This window comes from Ranitomeya imitator, chromosome 4, assembly GCF_032444005.1.
Source record: "Ranitomeya imitator isolate aRanImi1 chromosome 4, aRanImi1.pri, whole genome shotgun sequence".
Lineage (NCBI taxonomy): Eukaryota > Metazoa > Chordata > Amphibia > Anura > Dendrobatidae > Ranitomeya > Ranitomeya imitator.
Genome location: NC_091285.1, coordinates 14,582,115 through 14,598,044, shown reverse-complemented (window position 1 = coordinate 14,598,044; position 15,930 = coordinate 14,582,115). Strand labels below are relative to the sequence as shown.

The 15,930-nt window shown below is 46.2% G+C and overlaps 1 protein-coding gene across 1 annotated transcript in view; it reads left to right on the top strand.

Moving 5' to 3' along the window:
- Positions 1–2,996: 2,996 nt before the first annotated feature.
- LOC138675125 (aldo-keto reductase family 1 member C3-like) overlaps positions 2,997–15,930 on the top strand; it is a 60,777-nt gene continuing 47,843 nt past the window's right edge. The window contains exons 1-7 of the mRNA XM_069763114.1: positions 2,997–3,217; positions 3,295–3,462; positions 3,690–3,806; positions 3,937–4,014; positions 6,596–6,718; positions 6,799–6,908; positions 7,118–7,283. Of these exons, the coding sequence (XP_069619215.1) occupies positions 3,131–3,217; positions 3,295–3,462; positions 3,690–3,806; positions 3,937–4,014; positions 6,596–6,718; positions 6,799–6,908; positions 7,118–7,283 (849 nt within the window). The 5' untranslated portion in view covers positions 2,997–3,130. The remainder of the gene's footprint in view (positions 3,218–3,294; positions 3,463–3,689; positions 3,807–3,936; positions 4,015–6,595; positions 6,719–6,798; positions 6,909–7,117; positions 7,284–15,930) is intronic.

Sequence of the window (15,930 nt, the reverse complement as noted above, 5' to 3'; positions counted from 1 at the left end):
TTATCGCCCTAATGGCGACTTTGGGTCAAGCTGGCATCTGTCTACGCACGTATTCTACTTATCTTTGGTTTGTTGGGGATCGATTCACCTTCGTGCAGATTCATTTACTCTAGATAACGGTAATCAACAGAATTTAGTCTTATGACAGTGAATCAGAAAACCTTAAAGCTACATGAATCTAATATATATATACTAGACTGTGGCCCGATTCTAACACATCGGGTATTCTAGAATATGCATGTCCCCGTAGTATATGGACAATGATGATTCCAGAATTCGCGGCAGACTGTGACCGTCGCTGATTGGTCGAGGCAACCTTTATGACATCATCATCGCCATGGCAACCATTATGACATCTACGTCAATACTGTGCCCGTCGCTGAATCAGAAACGTGGGATTTCTACATCCTTTATGACATCATCGTCGCTGTGCCCGTTGCTGATTGGTCGAGGCCTGGCGGCCTCGACCAATCAGAGACGCGTGATGTCTACGTCCTTTATGACATCATCGTCACTGTGCCGGTCGCTGATTGGTCGAGGCCTGGCGGCCTCGACCAATCAGAGACGCGGGATTTCTACGTCGATACTGTGCCCGTCTCTGATTGGTCGAGGCCGCCAGGCCAGACAGACCAATCAGATTTCCAGGACAGACAGACGGAAAGACAGACAGACAGACAGAAAAACAGACAGACGGAAAAACCCTTAGACAATTATATATATAGATTCAGCAAAGCGTCCATATAAGTTTGATTTCAGTAAATCTTCATATGCCATACATTCTCTCCTTAACACTTGTCTACATACTCTCTTGGGGTATGGATCTCCCAAGGAGAGCAGATGTTGCATAAGATATAAGCCCTGCACCATCCAGTGTACCTGAATCTACTGTATCCACAAAAGTTTGTGCACTAAAGCTTGTGAACTCCAGTCCTGATGGCTGAACTGCTCTCCTGGCCTCTTTATTTAACATCTTGGAGTCCAGCCACGGAAGAGTACAGCCGGTGTCACTCCCACATTTCTATTTTCCATTGTTGTAGGCACAACCATCCCCATGACAAGTTTCAACTCTTACTCTGAATGAAATATATAATTATTGGGGAGATGTATAACATCAGCAAAATAACTAGTTAACTCTGCATCCAAATGACTACAAAGGACATAAAGTCTGCCTACTCTTATTGCAGGAACTCGGAACCAAAGGGGGTCTCCTGGAAGAATACCGAGAGGCGGCAATCGTGACACTTCGGCCTAGTGAGCCAAGCTTCAAAGTGTGGGCAGATGGTGACTGTAGGCAGGCTGGATATTCCCATTTACTGTGTGGAGAGGAGTGGGGGGGAAACACAGGATATTTTTTAAATTAGACCACCGTCTGGTCACAGACCCGCAACTTTTAAATAGTCCGATCCAGGCCGTCCTGGAAATATGAGTCATGACCAGGCATATAAATATGGGTGACACAATAGAAAAGTGGTTTGCATGTGAGGGTCTGCATTGTGCAGATGTGATCCATAATTCATTTTCCCTTCCCTCAAGGAAACAGAACGGTAGACGGAAGCGTTTATGTTTTTTTCTGTTATTTCTCTCTTTTTAATTTGTAACTATTTTGCATATTTGTGTGTCATTTTATTTTTACTTTTTATTGTAAGCATATTTTTATATTAAAGCTTAAAATCTTTAATCAGTTTGATCCTTGTATGCTCTAAAGAATCCATAGCCTTTCAGAGAGTGTGTAGCCTTTTTGATTGTCTGACAATAACATATTTCAGGGACTCATCACCCCATGTGTCTGATGAGTGATGGCAGAGTTAGTGGGAAAACAAAACTATATTGCAGTAGCCCATGGGGCTGGATTGGGACTGGCTTCTCTCGGAACTGCAACTGCAAGTTGTGTCCCACTCTCCGAGACTTGGTGTGGGTGGAAGACATGATCTCATTGTAGACATGATCTGCAAATAAAGGAAGGGGAGAGCAAATATTATTATGATTTATGGAGTCCGTATAGCAAAAAATACCCAACTCAGAATGCAGAATGTACCAACGGAATGAAGGAGTAGGACTGCTACCACTGGCACACACATCATACAAGTCGTGGGGCATTAATGTATTAATTATTATAATTTTTAAAAATTAGTTTGTTTCTTTTTCTTTGTTTTTGGGTCAGAAGTGAGCACCACCTCTATTTATCATAGTTCCTGTAGGGCAATGGTAACATACACAATTCAATCTTAAAAAGGTTTTTTTAAGACTAAAAGCTTATTACTCAAAGAGCTTAAAAAAAGAAACACAGTGAATGGAAAGCAAGAGCAGAGTCTTCACAGTGTGCGCTCTGCCTCCTTGGCAGCCAGAGTGAGAAGAATGCAAGAGAAGAGTCTTCACAGTGTGCGCTCTGCCTCCCTGGCAGCCAGAGTGAGGAGAAAGCAAGAGCAGAGTCTTCACAGTGTACTCCGGCCGGCCGGCTCAGTGAGAGGAGAACACTGCCTTTAAGACCTCCACAAATATTGTTTCTGAGCACAATATTTCATTATTCAAATTCAGTTTCAACAGGCAACTAGGTAAGAGGATGAAAAAGAGATGAATGTCAGTTTACCCATCAGTTCTCGTTGCAGCAGTGTGAGCTTGATGTGTAGGATACATGCCCACTCAAACCAGTCTTCTAGACCAGAGATATTCTCCTAACCATGGACAATCACTATGTGGCACCTGCCAAACAACCCTCTCCCCCTGATTGCCTGCTCCTTCTATTACTGGCCAATGATTGACAAATGAGAACTCACAAAAAACACTCTTTCCCATTCATCGGCCCTTGTAAACATGTCTCAATTCATCTAACAATTGAGCAAAATGCTCAATCTTCTGCAGATGTCTCCTTGTCCCATCATAATTTCTGGACAGTTGAACGTGGTAGAGTACAGAGGGCATGTTTTAATAGGGCGTCACCCTGGCATGTTGATACCTCTAATCTTTTTCTAATCGCTATGTTTCCACACCCTTTATAGCCCACTATGCAATCAAACAGAACTGAATATAACTGGAGTTTTCTTTCTGAGCTTCAAAAGGTAGAGGAGAGCTGCTGGGCAACTCAACGCTTTCTGGAGGAACCTGAGGTCAGATCTGAACTACAATTAGCATTATGGCGCTGACAAAACATTCGCGAATTACACTGAATGATGGGCACAAGATACCAGTGGTTGGACTGGGTACTTTTGCCCCACAGGAGGTACGGAGCTATAAGTCTAGAGTGGCCATTTCAGCCATGAAATGCACAGTGTCATTATTTTATGACTTTGCCTATAGTTCCCCAAATCTAAGGTGGAAGAGTCCGTGAAGATCGCTCTTGAGGTTGGATATCAACACATCGACTCAGCATTCATTTACGGCAATGAGGTGGAGGTCGGACGAGCGATTAATGCGAAGATCGCAGATGGGACAGTCAAGAGAGAAGACATCTTTTGCACTACCAAGGTAATTGCGTTGATATTCTTTCCATGTAGAGGCACTGGTTTTGGTAAAGCTTGCGACATTAGTTGAGTTGTCTTCTCCAACCCTTATCTTGGTGTTTTATAACAAGTAACAGATGCCAGGTGGCAACCACTAATTGCCACCCCACCGTTATCCATCATCTTCCATTCCAAAGACCCTCAAATAGCCTGTAATTTAGTTTACATTTTTGGGGCTTTCTACTCTTCTAGCTGTGGAGCACCTATCATACCCCGGAATTGGTCCGTCCTGCTCTTGAGAAGTCCTTGAAGAACCTAGGTCTGGATTACTTAGATCTCTTTCTTATTCATACTCCTGTTGAATTCAAGGTCGGTATATAACCCACAACAACATTTTATAACAAGGTCACAGCCTAAATTTTCTGTGAGGCTAGAAGGGCGGCCTAGCTTGTCTCCTGGTCTACTAAATTCCCATTACTTTCTTTCTCTCGTTTTTAAGCCCGGTGATGATTTACTTCCAACAGATGAAAACGGAAAAGTGATTTATCACAATACTGATATTCGAGACACCTGGAAGGTATGGAGACTTATACTAAAATTCTAAATCGGGTACCTAAACTTTGTAAAGGAATCAAACTGTCTTTGGAGCCACCTAGACCTCCTGTTTAACACTGGTGACATCAGCATTTACTAATGGCTCTAGTATTGGTTTATTTCTTCTTGAGTGATCATTTCACCACCTTACGTGCTGAAATCAAATGTTTAATGCCCACCTTATTGTGTTTTTTTTTATCATATTCAGTGGCATCTAAAAGTTTGGGCACCCCTGGTCAAAGTTACTGTTATTGTGAACAGTTAAGCAAATTGAAGGTGAAATGATCTCTTAACCCCTTCATGACCGGGGGATTTTTCATTTTTCCGTGTTCGTTTTTCGCTCCCCTCCTTCCCAGAGCCATAACTTTTTTATTTTTCCGTCAATTTGGCCATGTGAGGGCTTATTTTTTGCGGGACGAGTTGTACTTTTGAACGACATCATTGGTTTTAGCATGTCGGGTACTAGAAAACGGGAAAAAAATTCCAAGTGCGGTGAAATTGCAAAAAAAGTGCAATCCCACATTGTTTTTTTGTTTGGCTTTTTTGCTAGGTTCACTAAATGCTAAAACTGACCTGCCATTATGATTCTCCAGGTCATTACGAGTTCATAGACACCAAACATGACTAGGTTATTTTTTATCTAAGTGGTGAAAAAAAATTCCAAACTTTGCTAAAAAAAAAAAAAAAAAATGGCGCCATTTTCCGATACTCGTAGCGTCTCCATTTTTCATCATCTGGGGTCGGTTGAGGGCTTATTTTTTGCGTGCCGAGATGACGTTTTTAATGATAGCATTTCGGTGCAGATACGTTCTTTTGATCGCCCGTTATTGCATTTTAATGCAATGTCGCGGTGACCAAAAAAACGTAATTCTGGCGTTTCGAATTTTTTTCCCGCTACGCTGTTTAGCGATCAGGTTAATACTTTTTTTTAATTGATCGGGCGATTCTGAGCGCGGCGATACCAAATATGCGTAGATTTGATATTTTTTTTATTGATTTATTTTGATTGGGGCGAAAGGGGGGTGATTTAAACTTTTATGTTTTTTTTATTTTTTTCACATTTTTTTAAACTTTTTTTTTTTACTTTTGCCATGCTTCAATAGCCTCCATGGGAGGCTAGAAGCAGGCACAGCACGATCGGCTCTGCTACATAGCAGCGATCTGCTGATCGCTGCTATGTAGCAGAATTGCACGTGTGCTGTGAGCGCCGACCACAGGGTGGCGCTCACAGCGACGGGCAATCAGTAACCATAGAGGTCTCTAGGACCTCTATGGTTACCATTCACAAGCATCGCCGACCCCCGATCATGTGACGGGGGTCGGCGATGCCGTCATTTCCGGCCGCCCGGCCGGAAGCGGTAGTTAAATGCCGCTGTCTGCGTTTGACAGCGGCATTTAACTAGTTAATAGGTGCGGGCAGATCGCGATTCTGCCCGCGCCTATTACGGGCACATGTCAGCTGTTCAAAACAGCTGACATGTCCCGGCTTTGATGCGGGCTCACCGCGGAGCCCTGCATCAAAGCAGGGGAGCCGGCATCGGACGGTATAGTACGTCCGATGCCGGAAAGGGGTTAAAGGCCTAAAGTCAAAGATGACACATTTCCTTTGTATTTAAGACAAACAAATATACATATGCAGCTCTGGCAAAAATTAAGAGACCACTGCAAAATTTTCAGTTTGTCTGATTTTTCTCTTTATATTGTAAGTTGTTATTTTATTCTATAAACTTCTAACAACATGTCTCTGAAGTTTCAAGCAATAAATTTTGTATTTTTTTTTTCTGAAAAGGAGAAATGGTCAAAATTAAACAACAAACAGTGTTTTCAGACCTCAAATAATGCAAAGAAAACAAGTTCATAATCATTTAGAAACAACAATACTAATGTTTTAACTCAGGAAGAGTTCAGAAATCAATATTTTGTGGAATAACCACAATTTTTACACACAGCTTTCATTCGTCTTGGCATGCTTTCCACCAGTCTTTCATTTAAGCAATTCTTTGTTTGATGGCTTGTGATTATCCACCATCCTCTTGATTACATTCCAGAGGTTTTCAATGGGGTTCAGGTCTGGAGATTGGGCGGCCCACAACAGGGTTTTGATGTGGTGGTCTCTTAATTTTTGCCAGAGCTGTACATATAGACTCGTAGTCTATTCTCCACTTTACAGTCCTTTTCCTTCTGTTCCAAAGCATCTTAAATGAAAAATGAAGCAATTTTGTAAACATCCTTCATTAAAAATCTTGTACCATTTTGAGCATACAGCTCCTTTACATGCCTATATGTTTCCAAGGTAACATATCACCAACCCTTTCCAATCTTATCCTACAGTTAAGTTCCCTTCCATCTGTTTCTAACTTCATTTAAATCTAGTGAATATATGTTAGCAAAACGTAGGAACAGACAAAGGGAAATGTGATCCGACTACACAAAATGTGTTTGTAGTCTGTAGCCATGGAGACAGGTAGGTTTGTATAGGGGCTGTATAGACAATTGGGAATTTTCAATCCCTCACTCTTATAATTCAGGAATAGGCGACACATTATTTTTTTTTTTACTTTTAGGCTATGGAGGATTGTAAGCAAGCCGGGCTGGTCAGATCTATAGGCGTCTCCAACTTCAACCATAAGCAACTGGAGCTTATTCTTAATATGCCGGGACTGCGATACAAACCTGTGTGCAACCAGGTAACAAACAAATATTCTGTCTCCCCTGGATCTCTACCCTGTGCCCTCCCTCACATGAGAGACGTTTCGTCCATTTTCAGGTTGAGTGTCACATCTACTTTAATGAGTCTAAACTCCTGGAGTTCTGCAAGCCGCACAACATAGTCCTTGTTGCATTCGCGGTGTTGGGCTCTTCTCGGGATGTGAACTGGTAAGAAATGACACATCACCTTCTTGAAGGAAACAATCTCTGAGAATTGATCAATCCATAGTCACATTTACCAAAAGTTTGTAACCTTTTTCACCAATCCTTGGCTTCATACCAAAACGTAACCAGAAGGCACCATGTCGCCTTAAGTTTAGCATCCTCAATTTAGCTTGATGTCTTCGATTATCTTTGTTGTACCTTCCCTCTTTTAGGATTGACCAGACTGCTCCAATCCTGTTGGAGGACCCTGTGCTCAAGGCGATTGCAAAAAAACATGGCCGAACTCCTGCCCAAGTGGCAATGAGACACCTGCTGCAGAGAGGGATTGTAATTCTTGCTAAGAGTTTTAATCCTGAAAGGATCAAGCAGAATCTTGAGGTAAGAGAGTCATAGTCTCGAGAAGTTAGAAGGTGGTCCAGTGAAGATGGTTTACTACAACATGTCTCCGTCTTTGTGTTCATACATAAGCTTTTCCACACTCGAAAACAACCCTATAGATCAACCAAAATCTGAGACCATTCTCAGAAAATCTCAGTTGATGGATCCATTATAAGGGCTTGTTTGCCCCAATCTCCTCCCTGGAATATTTATAGTTTTTTTCCTTTTGGAAATTCTTCACACCCTTGTTTACTATAATGTAAGACTCTTGAAGGCTGAACTTCCATTAAAATCCATGGCTCACAATAACCCCATGTTCTAGCTTAAGGCATGTAAGGTTTGTTTTTTCTCAGTACTGGCCTACGGGTTTGGAAACAAAAATCAGATATGTTCATCTAATTCCTTAAAGATTCATCCTCATTTTCAGTTTTTGTTTAGTTTCGCCAGTATAGGCTCATTCAGGGGGCACCTTGTAACTGTATCATGTACACCACATTGAAGGATGTATATGAGAATGATTTTATAGTCTTGTTTTGAGTGTGTGGACTATTATTGTTGATAAAATGTGGGTGCAAGTCCTCAATATTTGCTTTTACATGGGAATTTGCCCGGCTCTGATGGTAATGAGAGGACACTTCTGACAAGGAGATTCCTTACATTCGGTGGATGTTTATATGAGAATTGTGGTTGTTCTGGAAATATTTGAAATATGATAAAAGCTCCTCCTCTACTTTAGCCATGAACTGGTTGACATATTGTGGAAACATTTTGCTGGCCATTCGCAGCAGGTAGAAATTTTTCCCAAAAGGAGAAGTAATTATGATGGCACACAGACCTTATCAGTTGCTCTGTGACCTGATTATTTTTTTTTTAAGGAAGTTTTGGCATACAGCAATCCCATCCTCATGGGGAGTGTGAGAATAAAGAGGATCCCCATCCAGGGTGGCTAATATTGTGTCCTCAGGGAGTGGATGCAGGGCTGAGAGTTTGTAGAAAATATTCATGGTGTCCTGGGTAAAACCAGGTGTGCGCCTCACCAAGGGTTTTACAATATTCTCTACCCAGCCTGAGATATTCTAAGTTAAAGGGGTTGTCCACTGCCTGGACAATTCCTTTTTAAATATAATCCTTCATACAAATAATAATACCAATATCAGCGGCGGGTCTTCCAGAACTCACATGACATTGTTATGTCACGTGAGCCCTGCAGCCAATCAGAGGCTGCTAGTGGGCTGCTTGCATTGCTTAAGTGACATCGCTGGAACTTCACCAGTTTGGAAGATGAGTACTAGGTGTTTTAATTTTACAAATGAAGCCTGCTTTCTTAAGAAATAAAAATAAGAAATAAGAAACTTTGTAATATATCTTATTGTAGAAATCCACTTCTTTCTCCTCCTGGACTAATCTTTCATTATCAAAATTCTCAATTCTCAGGTTTTAGTCTGTCTTTAGTGAATTACAGATATTCTCATTACGGAGATCAAAGTTGACAGTTGGTGCTGATAAACTTCTATGAAGAACTATAACCTCAGGAGAAATTGCAGCGGGATGTCTGTGTCTTCTGCTTGCTCCTCCCGGGAATGTCTGTGTCTGCCTCTAGCTCCTCCCTAGAATGTCTGTGTCTGCCTCTAGCTCCTTCTTATAATGTCTGTGTCTGCCTCTAGCTCCTCCCTAGAATGTCCGCGTCTCCCTCTACCTCCTTCCTACAATGTCTGTGTCTGCCTCTAGCTCCTTCTTATAATGTCTGTGTCTGCCTCTAGCTCCTCCCTAGAATGTCCACGTCTCCCTCTACCTCCTTCCTACAATGTCTGTGTCTGTCTCTAGCTTCTCCCTAGAATGTCTGTGTCGGCCTCTAGCTCCTCCCTAGAATGTCTGTGTCTGCCTCTAGCTCCTCCATAGAATGTCTGTGTCTGTCTCTATCTCCTCCCTAGAATGTCTGCCTCTAGCTCCTCCCTAGAATGCCTGTGTCTGTCTCTAGCTTCTCCCTAGAATGTCTGTATCTGACTCTAGCTCCTCTCTAGAATGTCTGTGTCTGCCTCTAGCTCCTCCCTAGAATGTCTGTGTCTGTCTCTATCTCCTCCCTAGAATGTCTGCCTCTAGCTCCTCCCTAGAATGCCTGTGTCTGTCTCTAGCTTCTCCCTAGAATGGCTGTATCTGCCTCTAGCTCCTCTGTAGAATGTCTGTGTCTGCCTCTAGCTCCTCCCTAGAATGTCTGTGTCGGCCTCTAGCTCCTCCCTAGAATGTCTGTGTCGGCCTTTAGCTCCTCTCTAGAATGTCTGTCCTCCTCTAGCTCATCCCTAGAATGTCTGTGTCTTCTTCTAGCTCCTACCTAGAATGTCTGTGTCGGCCTCTAGCTCCTCTCTAGAATGTCTGTCCTCCTCTAGCTCATCCCTAGAATGTCTGTGTCTTCTTCTAGCTCCTCCCTAGAATGTCTGTGTCTGCCTCTAGCTCCTCCCTAGAATGTCTGTGTCGGCCTCTAGCTCCTACCTAGAATGTCTGTGTCGACCTCTACCTCCTACCTAGAATGTCTGTCCTCCTCTAGTTCATCCCTAGAATGTCTGTGTCTTCTTCTAGCTCCTCCCTAGAATGTCTGTGTCTTCTTCTAGCTCCTCCCTAGAATGTCTGTATCCGCCTCTAGCTCCTCCCTAGAATGTCTGTGTCGGCCTCTAGCTCCTCCCTAGAATGTCTGTGTCAGCCTCTAGCTCCTCCCTAGAATGTCTGTCGGCCTCTAGCTCCTCCCTAGAATGTCTGTCCTCCTCTAGCTCATCCCTAGAATGTCTGTGTCGGCCTCTAGCTCCTCTCTAGAATGTCTGTCCTCCTCTAGTTCCTCCCTAGAATGTCTGTCTACCTCTAGCTCCTCCTTAGAATGTCTGTGTCTGCCTCTAGCTCCTCCCTAGAATGTCTGTGTCTGCCTCTAGCTCCTTCTTATAATGTATGTGTCTGCCTCTAGCTCCTCCCTAGAATGTCTGTGTCTGCCTCTAGCTCCTCACTAGAATGTCTGTGTCTGCCTCTAGCTCCTCCCTAGAATGTCTGTATCTGCCTCTAGCTCCTCCCTAGAATGTCTGTGTCTAGCTCCTTCTTATAATGTCTGTGTCTGCCTCTAGCTCCTCCCTAGAATGTCTGTGTCTTCCTCTAGCTCCTCCCTAGAATGTCCGCGTCTCCCTCTACCTCCTTCCTACAATGTCTGTGTCTGCCTCTAGCTCCTTCTTATAATGCCTGTGTCTGTCTCTAGCTTCTCCCTAGAATGTCTGTGTCGGCCTCTAGCTCCTCCCTAGAATGTCTGTGTCGGCCTCTAGCTCCTCCCTAGAATGTCTGTGTCTGTCTCTATCTCCTCCCTAGAATGTCTGTGTCTGCCTCTAGCTCCTCCCTAGAATATCTGTGTCGGCCTCTAGCTCCTCCCTAGAATGTCTGTGTCTATCTCTATCTCCTCCCTAGAATGTCTGTGTCTGTCTCTATCTCCTCCCTAGAATGCTTGTGTCTGTCTCTAGCTTCTCCCTAGAATGTCTGTCCTCCTCTAGCTCATCCCTAGAATGTCTGTGTCTTCTTCTAGCTCCTCCCTAGAATGTTTGTGTCTGCCTCTAGCTCCTCCCTAGAATGTCTGTGTCGGCCTCTAGCTCCTCCCTAGAATGTCCTTGTCGGCCTCTAGCTCCTCCCTAGAATGTCTGTGTTGGCCTCTAGCTCATCCCTAGAATGTCTGTGTCGGCCTCTAGCTCCTCTCTAGAATGTCTGTCCTCCTCTAGCTCCTCCCTAGAATGTCTGTGTCTTCTTCTAGCTCCTCCCTAGAATGTCTGCCTCTAGCTCCTCCCTAGAATGTCTGTGTCGGCCTCTAGCTCCTCCCTAGAATGTCTGTCTCTAGCTCCTCCCTAGAATGTCTGTGTGTGCCTCTAGCTCCTCCCTAGAATGTCTGTCTGCCTCTAGCTCCTCCCTAGAATGTCTGTCTGCCTCTAGCTCCTCCATAGAATGTCTGTTCTGCCTCTAGCTCCTCCCTAGAATGTCTGTGTCGGCCTCTAGCTCCTCCCTAGAATGTCTGTCTCTATCTCCTCTCTAGAATGTCTGTGTGTGCCTCTAGCTCCTCCCTAGAATGTCTGTCTGCCTCTAGCTCCTCCCTAGAATGTCTGTGTCTGCCTCTAGCTCCTCCATAGAATGTCTGTTCTGCCTCTAGCTCCTCCCTAGAATGTCTGTGTCGGCCTCTAGCTCCTCCCTAGAATGTCTGTCTCTAGCTCCTCCCTAGAATGTCTGTGTGTGCCTCTAGCTCCTCCCTAGAATGTCTGTCTGCCTCTAGCTCCTCCCTAGAATGTCTGTGTCTGCCTCTAGCTCCTCCCTAGAATGTCTGTTCTGCCTCTAGCTCCTCCCTAGAATGTCTGTGTCGGCCTCTAGCTCCTCCCTAGAATGTCTGTGTCTGCCTCTAGCTCCTCCCTAGAATGTCTGTGTCGTCCTCTAGCTCCTCCCTAGAATGTCTGTGTCTTCCTCTAGCTCCTCCCTAGAATGTCTGTGTCGGCCTCTAGCTCCTCCCTAGAATGTCTGTGTGTGCCTCTAGCTCCTCCCTAGAATGTCTGTGTCTTCCTCTAGCTCCTCCCTAGAATGTCTGTGTCGGCCTCTAGCTCCTCCCTAGAATGTCTGTGTCTGCCTCTAGCTCCTCCCTAGAATGTCTGTGTCTTCCTCTAGCTCATCCCTAGAATGTCTGTGTCTTCCTCTAGCTCCTCCCTAGAATGTCTGTGTGTGCCTCTAGCTCCTCCCTAGAATGTCTGTGTCTGCCTCTAGCTCCTCCCTAGAATGTCTGTGTCTTCCTCTAGCTCCTCCCTAGAATATCTGTGTCGGCCTCTAGCTCCTCCCTAGAATGTCTGTGTCTTCCTCTAGCTCCTCCCTAGAATGTCTGTGTGTGCCTCTAGCTCCTCCCTAGAATGTCTGTGTCTGTCTCTAGCTCCTCCCTAGAATGTCTGTGTCGGCCTCTAGCTCCTCCCTAGAATGTCTGTGTCTTCCTCTAGCTCCTCCCTAGAATGTCTGTGTCGGCCTCTAGCTCCTCCCTAGAATGTCTGTGTGTGCCTCTAGCTCTTCCCTAGAATGTCTGTGTCTTCCTCTAGCTCCTCCCTAGAATGTCTGTGTCGGCCTCTAGCTCCTCCCTAGAATGTCTGTGTCTGCCTCTAGCTCCTCCCTAGAATGTCTGTGTCTTCCTCTAGCTCCTCCCTAGAATGTCTGTGTCTTCCTCTAGCTCCTCCCTAGAATGTCTGTGTGTGCCTCTAGCTCCTCCCTAGAATGTCTGTGTCTGCCTCTAGCTCCTCCCTAGAATGTCTGTGTCTTCCTCTAGCTCCTCCCTAGAATATCTGTGTCGGCCTCTAGCTCCTCCCTAGAATGTCTGTGTCTTCCTCTAGCTCCTCCCTAGAATGTCTGTGTCGGCCTCTAGCTCCTCCCTAGAATGTCTGTTCTGCCTCTAGCTCCTCCCTAGAATGTCTGTGTCGGCCTCTAGCTCCTCCCTAGAATGTCTGTGTCTGCCTCTAGCTCCTCCCTAGAATGTCTGTGTCGGCCTCTAGCTCCTCCCTAGAATGTCTGTGTCTTCCTCTAGCTCCTCCCTAGAATGTCTGTGTCGGCCTCTAGCTCCTCCCTAGAATGTCTGTGTGTGCCTCTAGCTCCTCCCTAGAATGTCTGTGTCGGCCTCTAGCTCCTCCCTAGAATGTCTGTGTCTTCCTCTAGCTCCTCCCTAGAATGTCTGTGTGTGCCTCTAGCTCCTCCCTAGAATGTCTGTGTCTGCCTCTAGCTCCTCCCTAGAATGTCGGTGTCTTCCTCTAGCTCCTCCCTAGAATATCTGTGTCGGCCTCTAGCTCCTCCCTAGAATGTCTGTGTCTTCCTCTAGCTCCTCCCTAGAATGTCTGTGTGTGCCTCTAGCTCCTCCCTAGAATGTCTGGGTCTGTCTCTAGCTCCTCCCTAGAATGTCTGTGTCGGCCTCTAGCTCCTCCCTAGAATGTCTGTGTCTTCCTCTAGCTCCTCCCTAGAATGTCTGTGTCGGCCTCTAGCTCCTCCCTAGAATGTCTGTGTGTGCCTCTAGCTCCTCCCTAGAATGTCTGTGTCTTCCTCTAGCTCCTCCCTAGAATGTCTGTGTCGGCCTCTAGCTCCTCCCTAGAATGTCTGTGTCTGCCTCTAGCTCCTCCCTAGAATGTCTGTGTCGGCCTCTAGCTCCTCCCTAGAATGTCTGTGTCTGTCTCTATCTCCTCCCTAGAATGTCTGTGTCTGTCTCTATCTCCTCCCTAGAATGCCTGTGTCTGTCTCTAGCTTCTCCCTAGAATGTCTGTCCTCCTCTAGCTCATCCCTAGAATGTCTGTGTCTTCTTCTAGCTCCTCCCTAGAATGTCTGCCTCTAGCTCCTCCCTAGAAATTCTGTGTCGGCCTCTAGCTCCTCCCTAGAATGTCTGTCTCTAGCTCCTCCCTAGAATGTCTGTGTGTGCCTCTAGCTCCTCCCTAGAATGTCTGTCTGCCTCTAGCTCCTCCCTAGAATGTCTGTTCTGCGTCTAGCTCCTCCCTAGAATGTCTGTGTCGGCCTCTAGCTCCTCCCTAGAATGTCTGTCTCTAGCTCCTCCCTAGAATGTCTGTGTGTGCCTCTAGCTCCTCCCTAGAAGGTCTGTCTGCCTCTAGCTCCTCCCTAGAATGTCTGTGTCTGCCTCTAGCTCCTCCCTAGAATGTCTGTTCTGCCTCTAGCTCCTCCCTAGAATGTCTGTGTCGGCCTCTAGCTCCTCCCTAGAATGTCTGTGTCTGCCTCTAGCTCCTCCCTAGAATGTCTGTGTCGGCCTCTAGCTCCTCCCTAGAATGTCTGTGTCTTCCTCTAGCTCCTCCCTAGAATGTCTGTGTCGGCCTCTAGCTCCTCCCTAGAATGTCTGTGTGTGCCTCTAGCTCCTCCCTAGAATGTCTGTGTCTTCCTCTAGCTCCTCCCTAGAATGTCTGTGTCGGCCTCTAGCTCCTCCCTAGAATGTCTGTGTCGGCCTCTAGCTCCTCCCTAGAATGTCTGTGTCTTCCTCTAGCTCCTCCCTAGAATGTCTGTGTCTTCCTCTAGCTCCTCCCTAGAATGTCTGTGTGTGCCTCTAGCTCCTCCCTAGAATGTCTGTGTCTTCCTCTAGCTCCTCCCTAGAATATCTGTGTCGGCCTCTAGCTCCTCCCTAGAATGTCTGTGTCTTCCTCTAGCTCCTCCCTAGAATGTCTGTGTGTGCCTCTAGCTCCTCCCTAGAATGTCTGTGTCTTCCTCTAGCTCCTCCCTAGAATGTCTGTGTCGGCCTCTAGCTCCTCCCTAGAATGTCTGTGTCTGCCTCTAGCTCCTCCCTAGAATGTCTGTGTCTTCCTCTAGCTCCTCCCTAGAATGTCTGTGTCTTCCTCTAGCTCCTCCCTAGAATGTCTGTGTGTGCCTCTAGCTCCTCCCTAGAATGTCTGTGTCTGCCTCTAGCTCCTCCCTAGAATGCCTGTGTCTGTCTCTAGCTTCTCCCTAGAATGTCTGTCCTCCTCTAGCTCATCCCTAGAATGTCTGTGTCTTCTTCTAGCTCCTCCCTAGAATGTCTGCCTCTAGCTCCTCCCTAGAAATTCTGTGTCGGCCTCTAGCTCCTCCCTAGAATGTCTGTCTCTAGCTCCTCCCTAGAATGTCTGTGTGTGCCTCTAGCTCCTCCCTAGAATGTCTGTCTGCCTCTAGCTCCTCCCTAGAATGTCTGTTCTGCGTCTAGCTCCTCCCTAGAATGTCTGTGTCGGCCTCTAGCTCCTCCCTAGAATGTCTGTCTCTAGCTCCTCCCTAGAATGTCTGTGTGTGCCTCTAGCTCCTCCCTAGAAGGTCTGTCTGCCTCTAGCTCCTCCCTAGAATGTCTGTGTCTGCCTCTAGCTCCTCCCTAGAATGTCTGTTCTGCCTCTAGCTCCTCCCTAGAATGTCTCTGTCGGCCTCTAGCTCCTCCCTAGAATGTCTGTGTCTGCCTCTAGCTCCTCCCTAGAATGTCTGTGTCGGCCTCTAGCTCCTCCCTAGAATGTCTGTGTCTTCCTCTAGCTCCTCCCTAGAATGTCTGTGTCGGCCTCTAGCTCCTCCCTAGAATGTCTGTGTGTGCCTCTAGCTCCTCCCTAGAATGTCTGTGTCTTCCTCTAGCTCCTCCCTAGAATGTCTGTGTCGGCCTCTAGCTCCTCCCTAGAATGTCTGTGTCGGCCTCTAGCTCCTCCCTAGAATGTCTGTGTCTTCCTCTAGCTCCTCCCTAGAATGTCTGTGTCTTCCTCTAGCTCCTCCCTAGAATGTCTGTGTGTGCCTCTAGCTCCTCCCTAGAATGTCTGTGTCTTCCTCTAGCTCCTCCCTAGAATGTCTGTGTCGGCCTCTAGCTCCTCCCTAGAATGTCTGTGTCTTCCTCTAGCTCCTCCCTAGAATGTCTGTGTGTGCCTCTAGCTCCTCCCTAGAATGTCTGTGTCTTCCTCTAGCTCCTCCCTAGAATGTCTGTGTCGGCCTCTAGCTCCTCCCTAGAATGTCTGTGTCTGCCTCTAGCTCCTCCCTAGAATGTCTGTGTCTTCCTCTAGCTCCTCCCTAGAATGTCTGTGTCTTCCTCTAGCTCCTCCCTAGAATGTCTGTGTGTGCCTCTAGCTCCTCCCTAGAATGTCTGTGTCTGCCTCTAGCTCCTCCCTAGAATGTCTGTGTCTTCCTCTAGCTC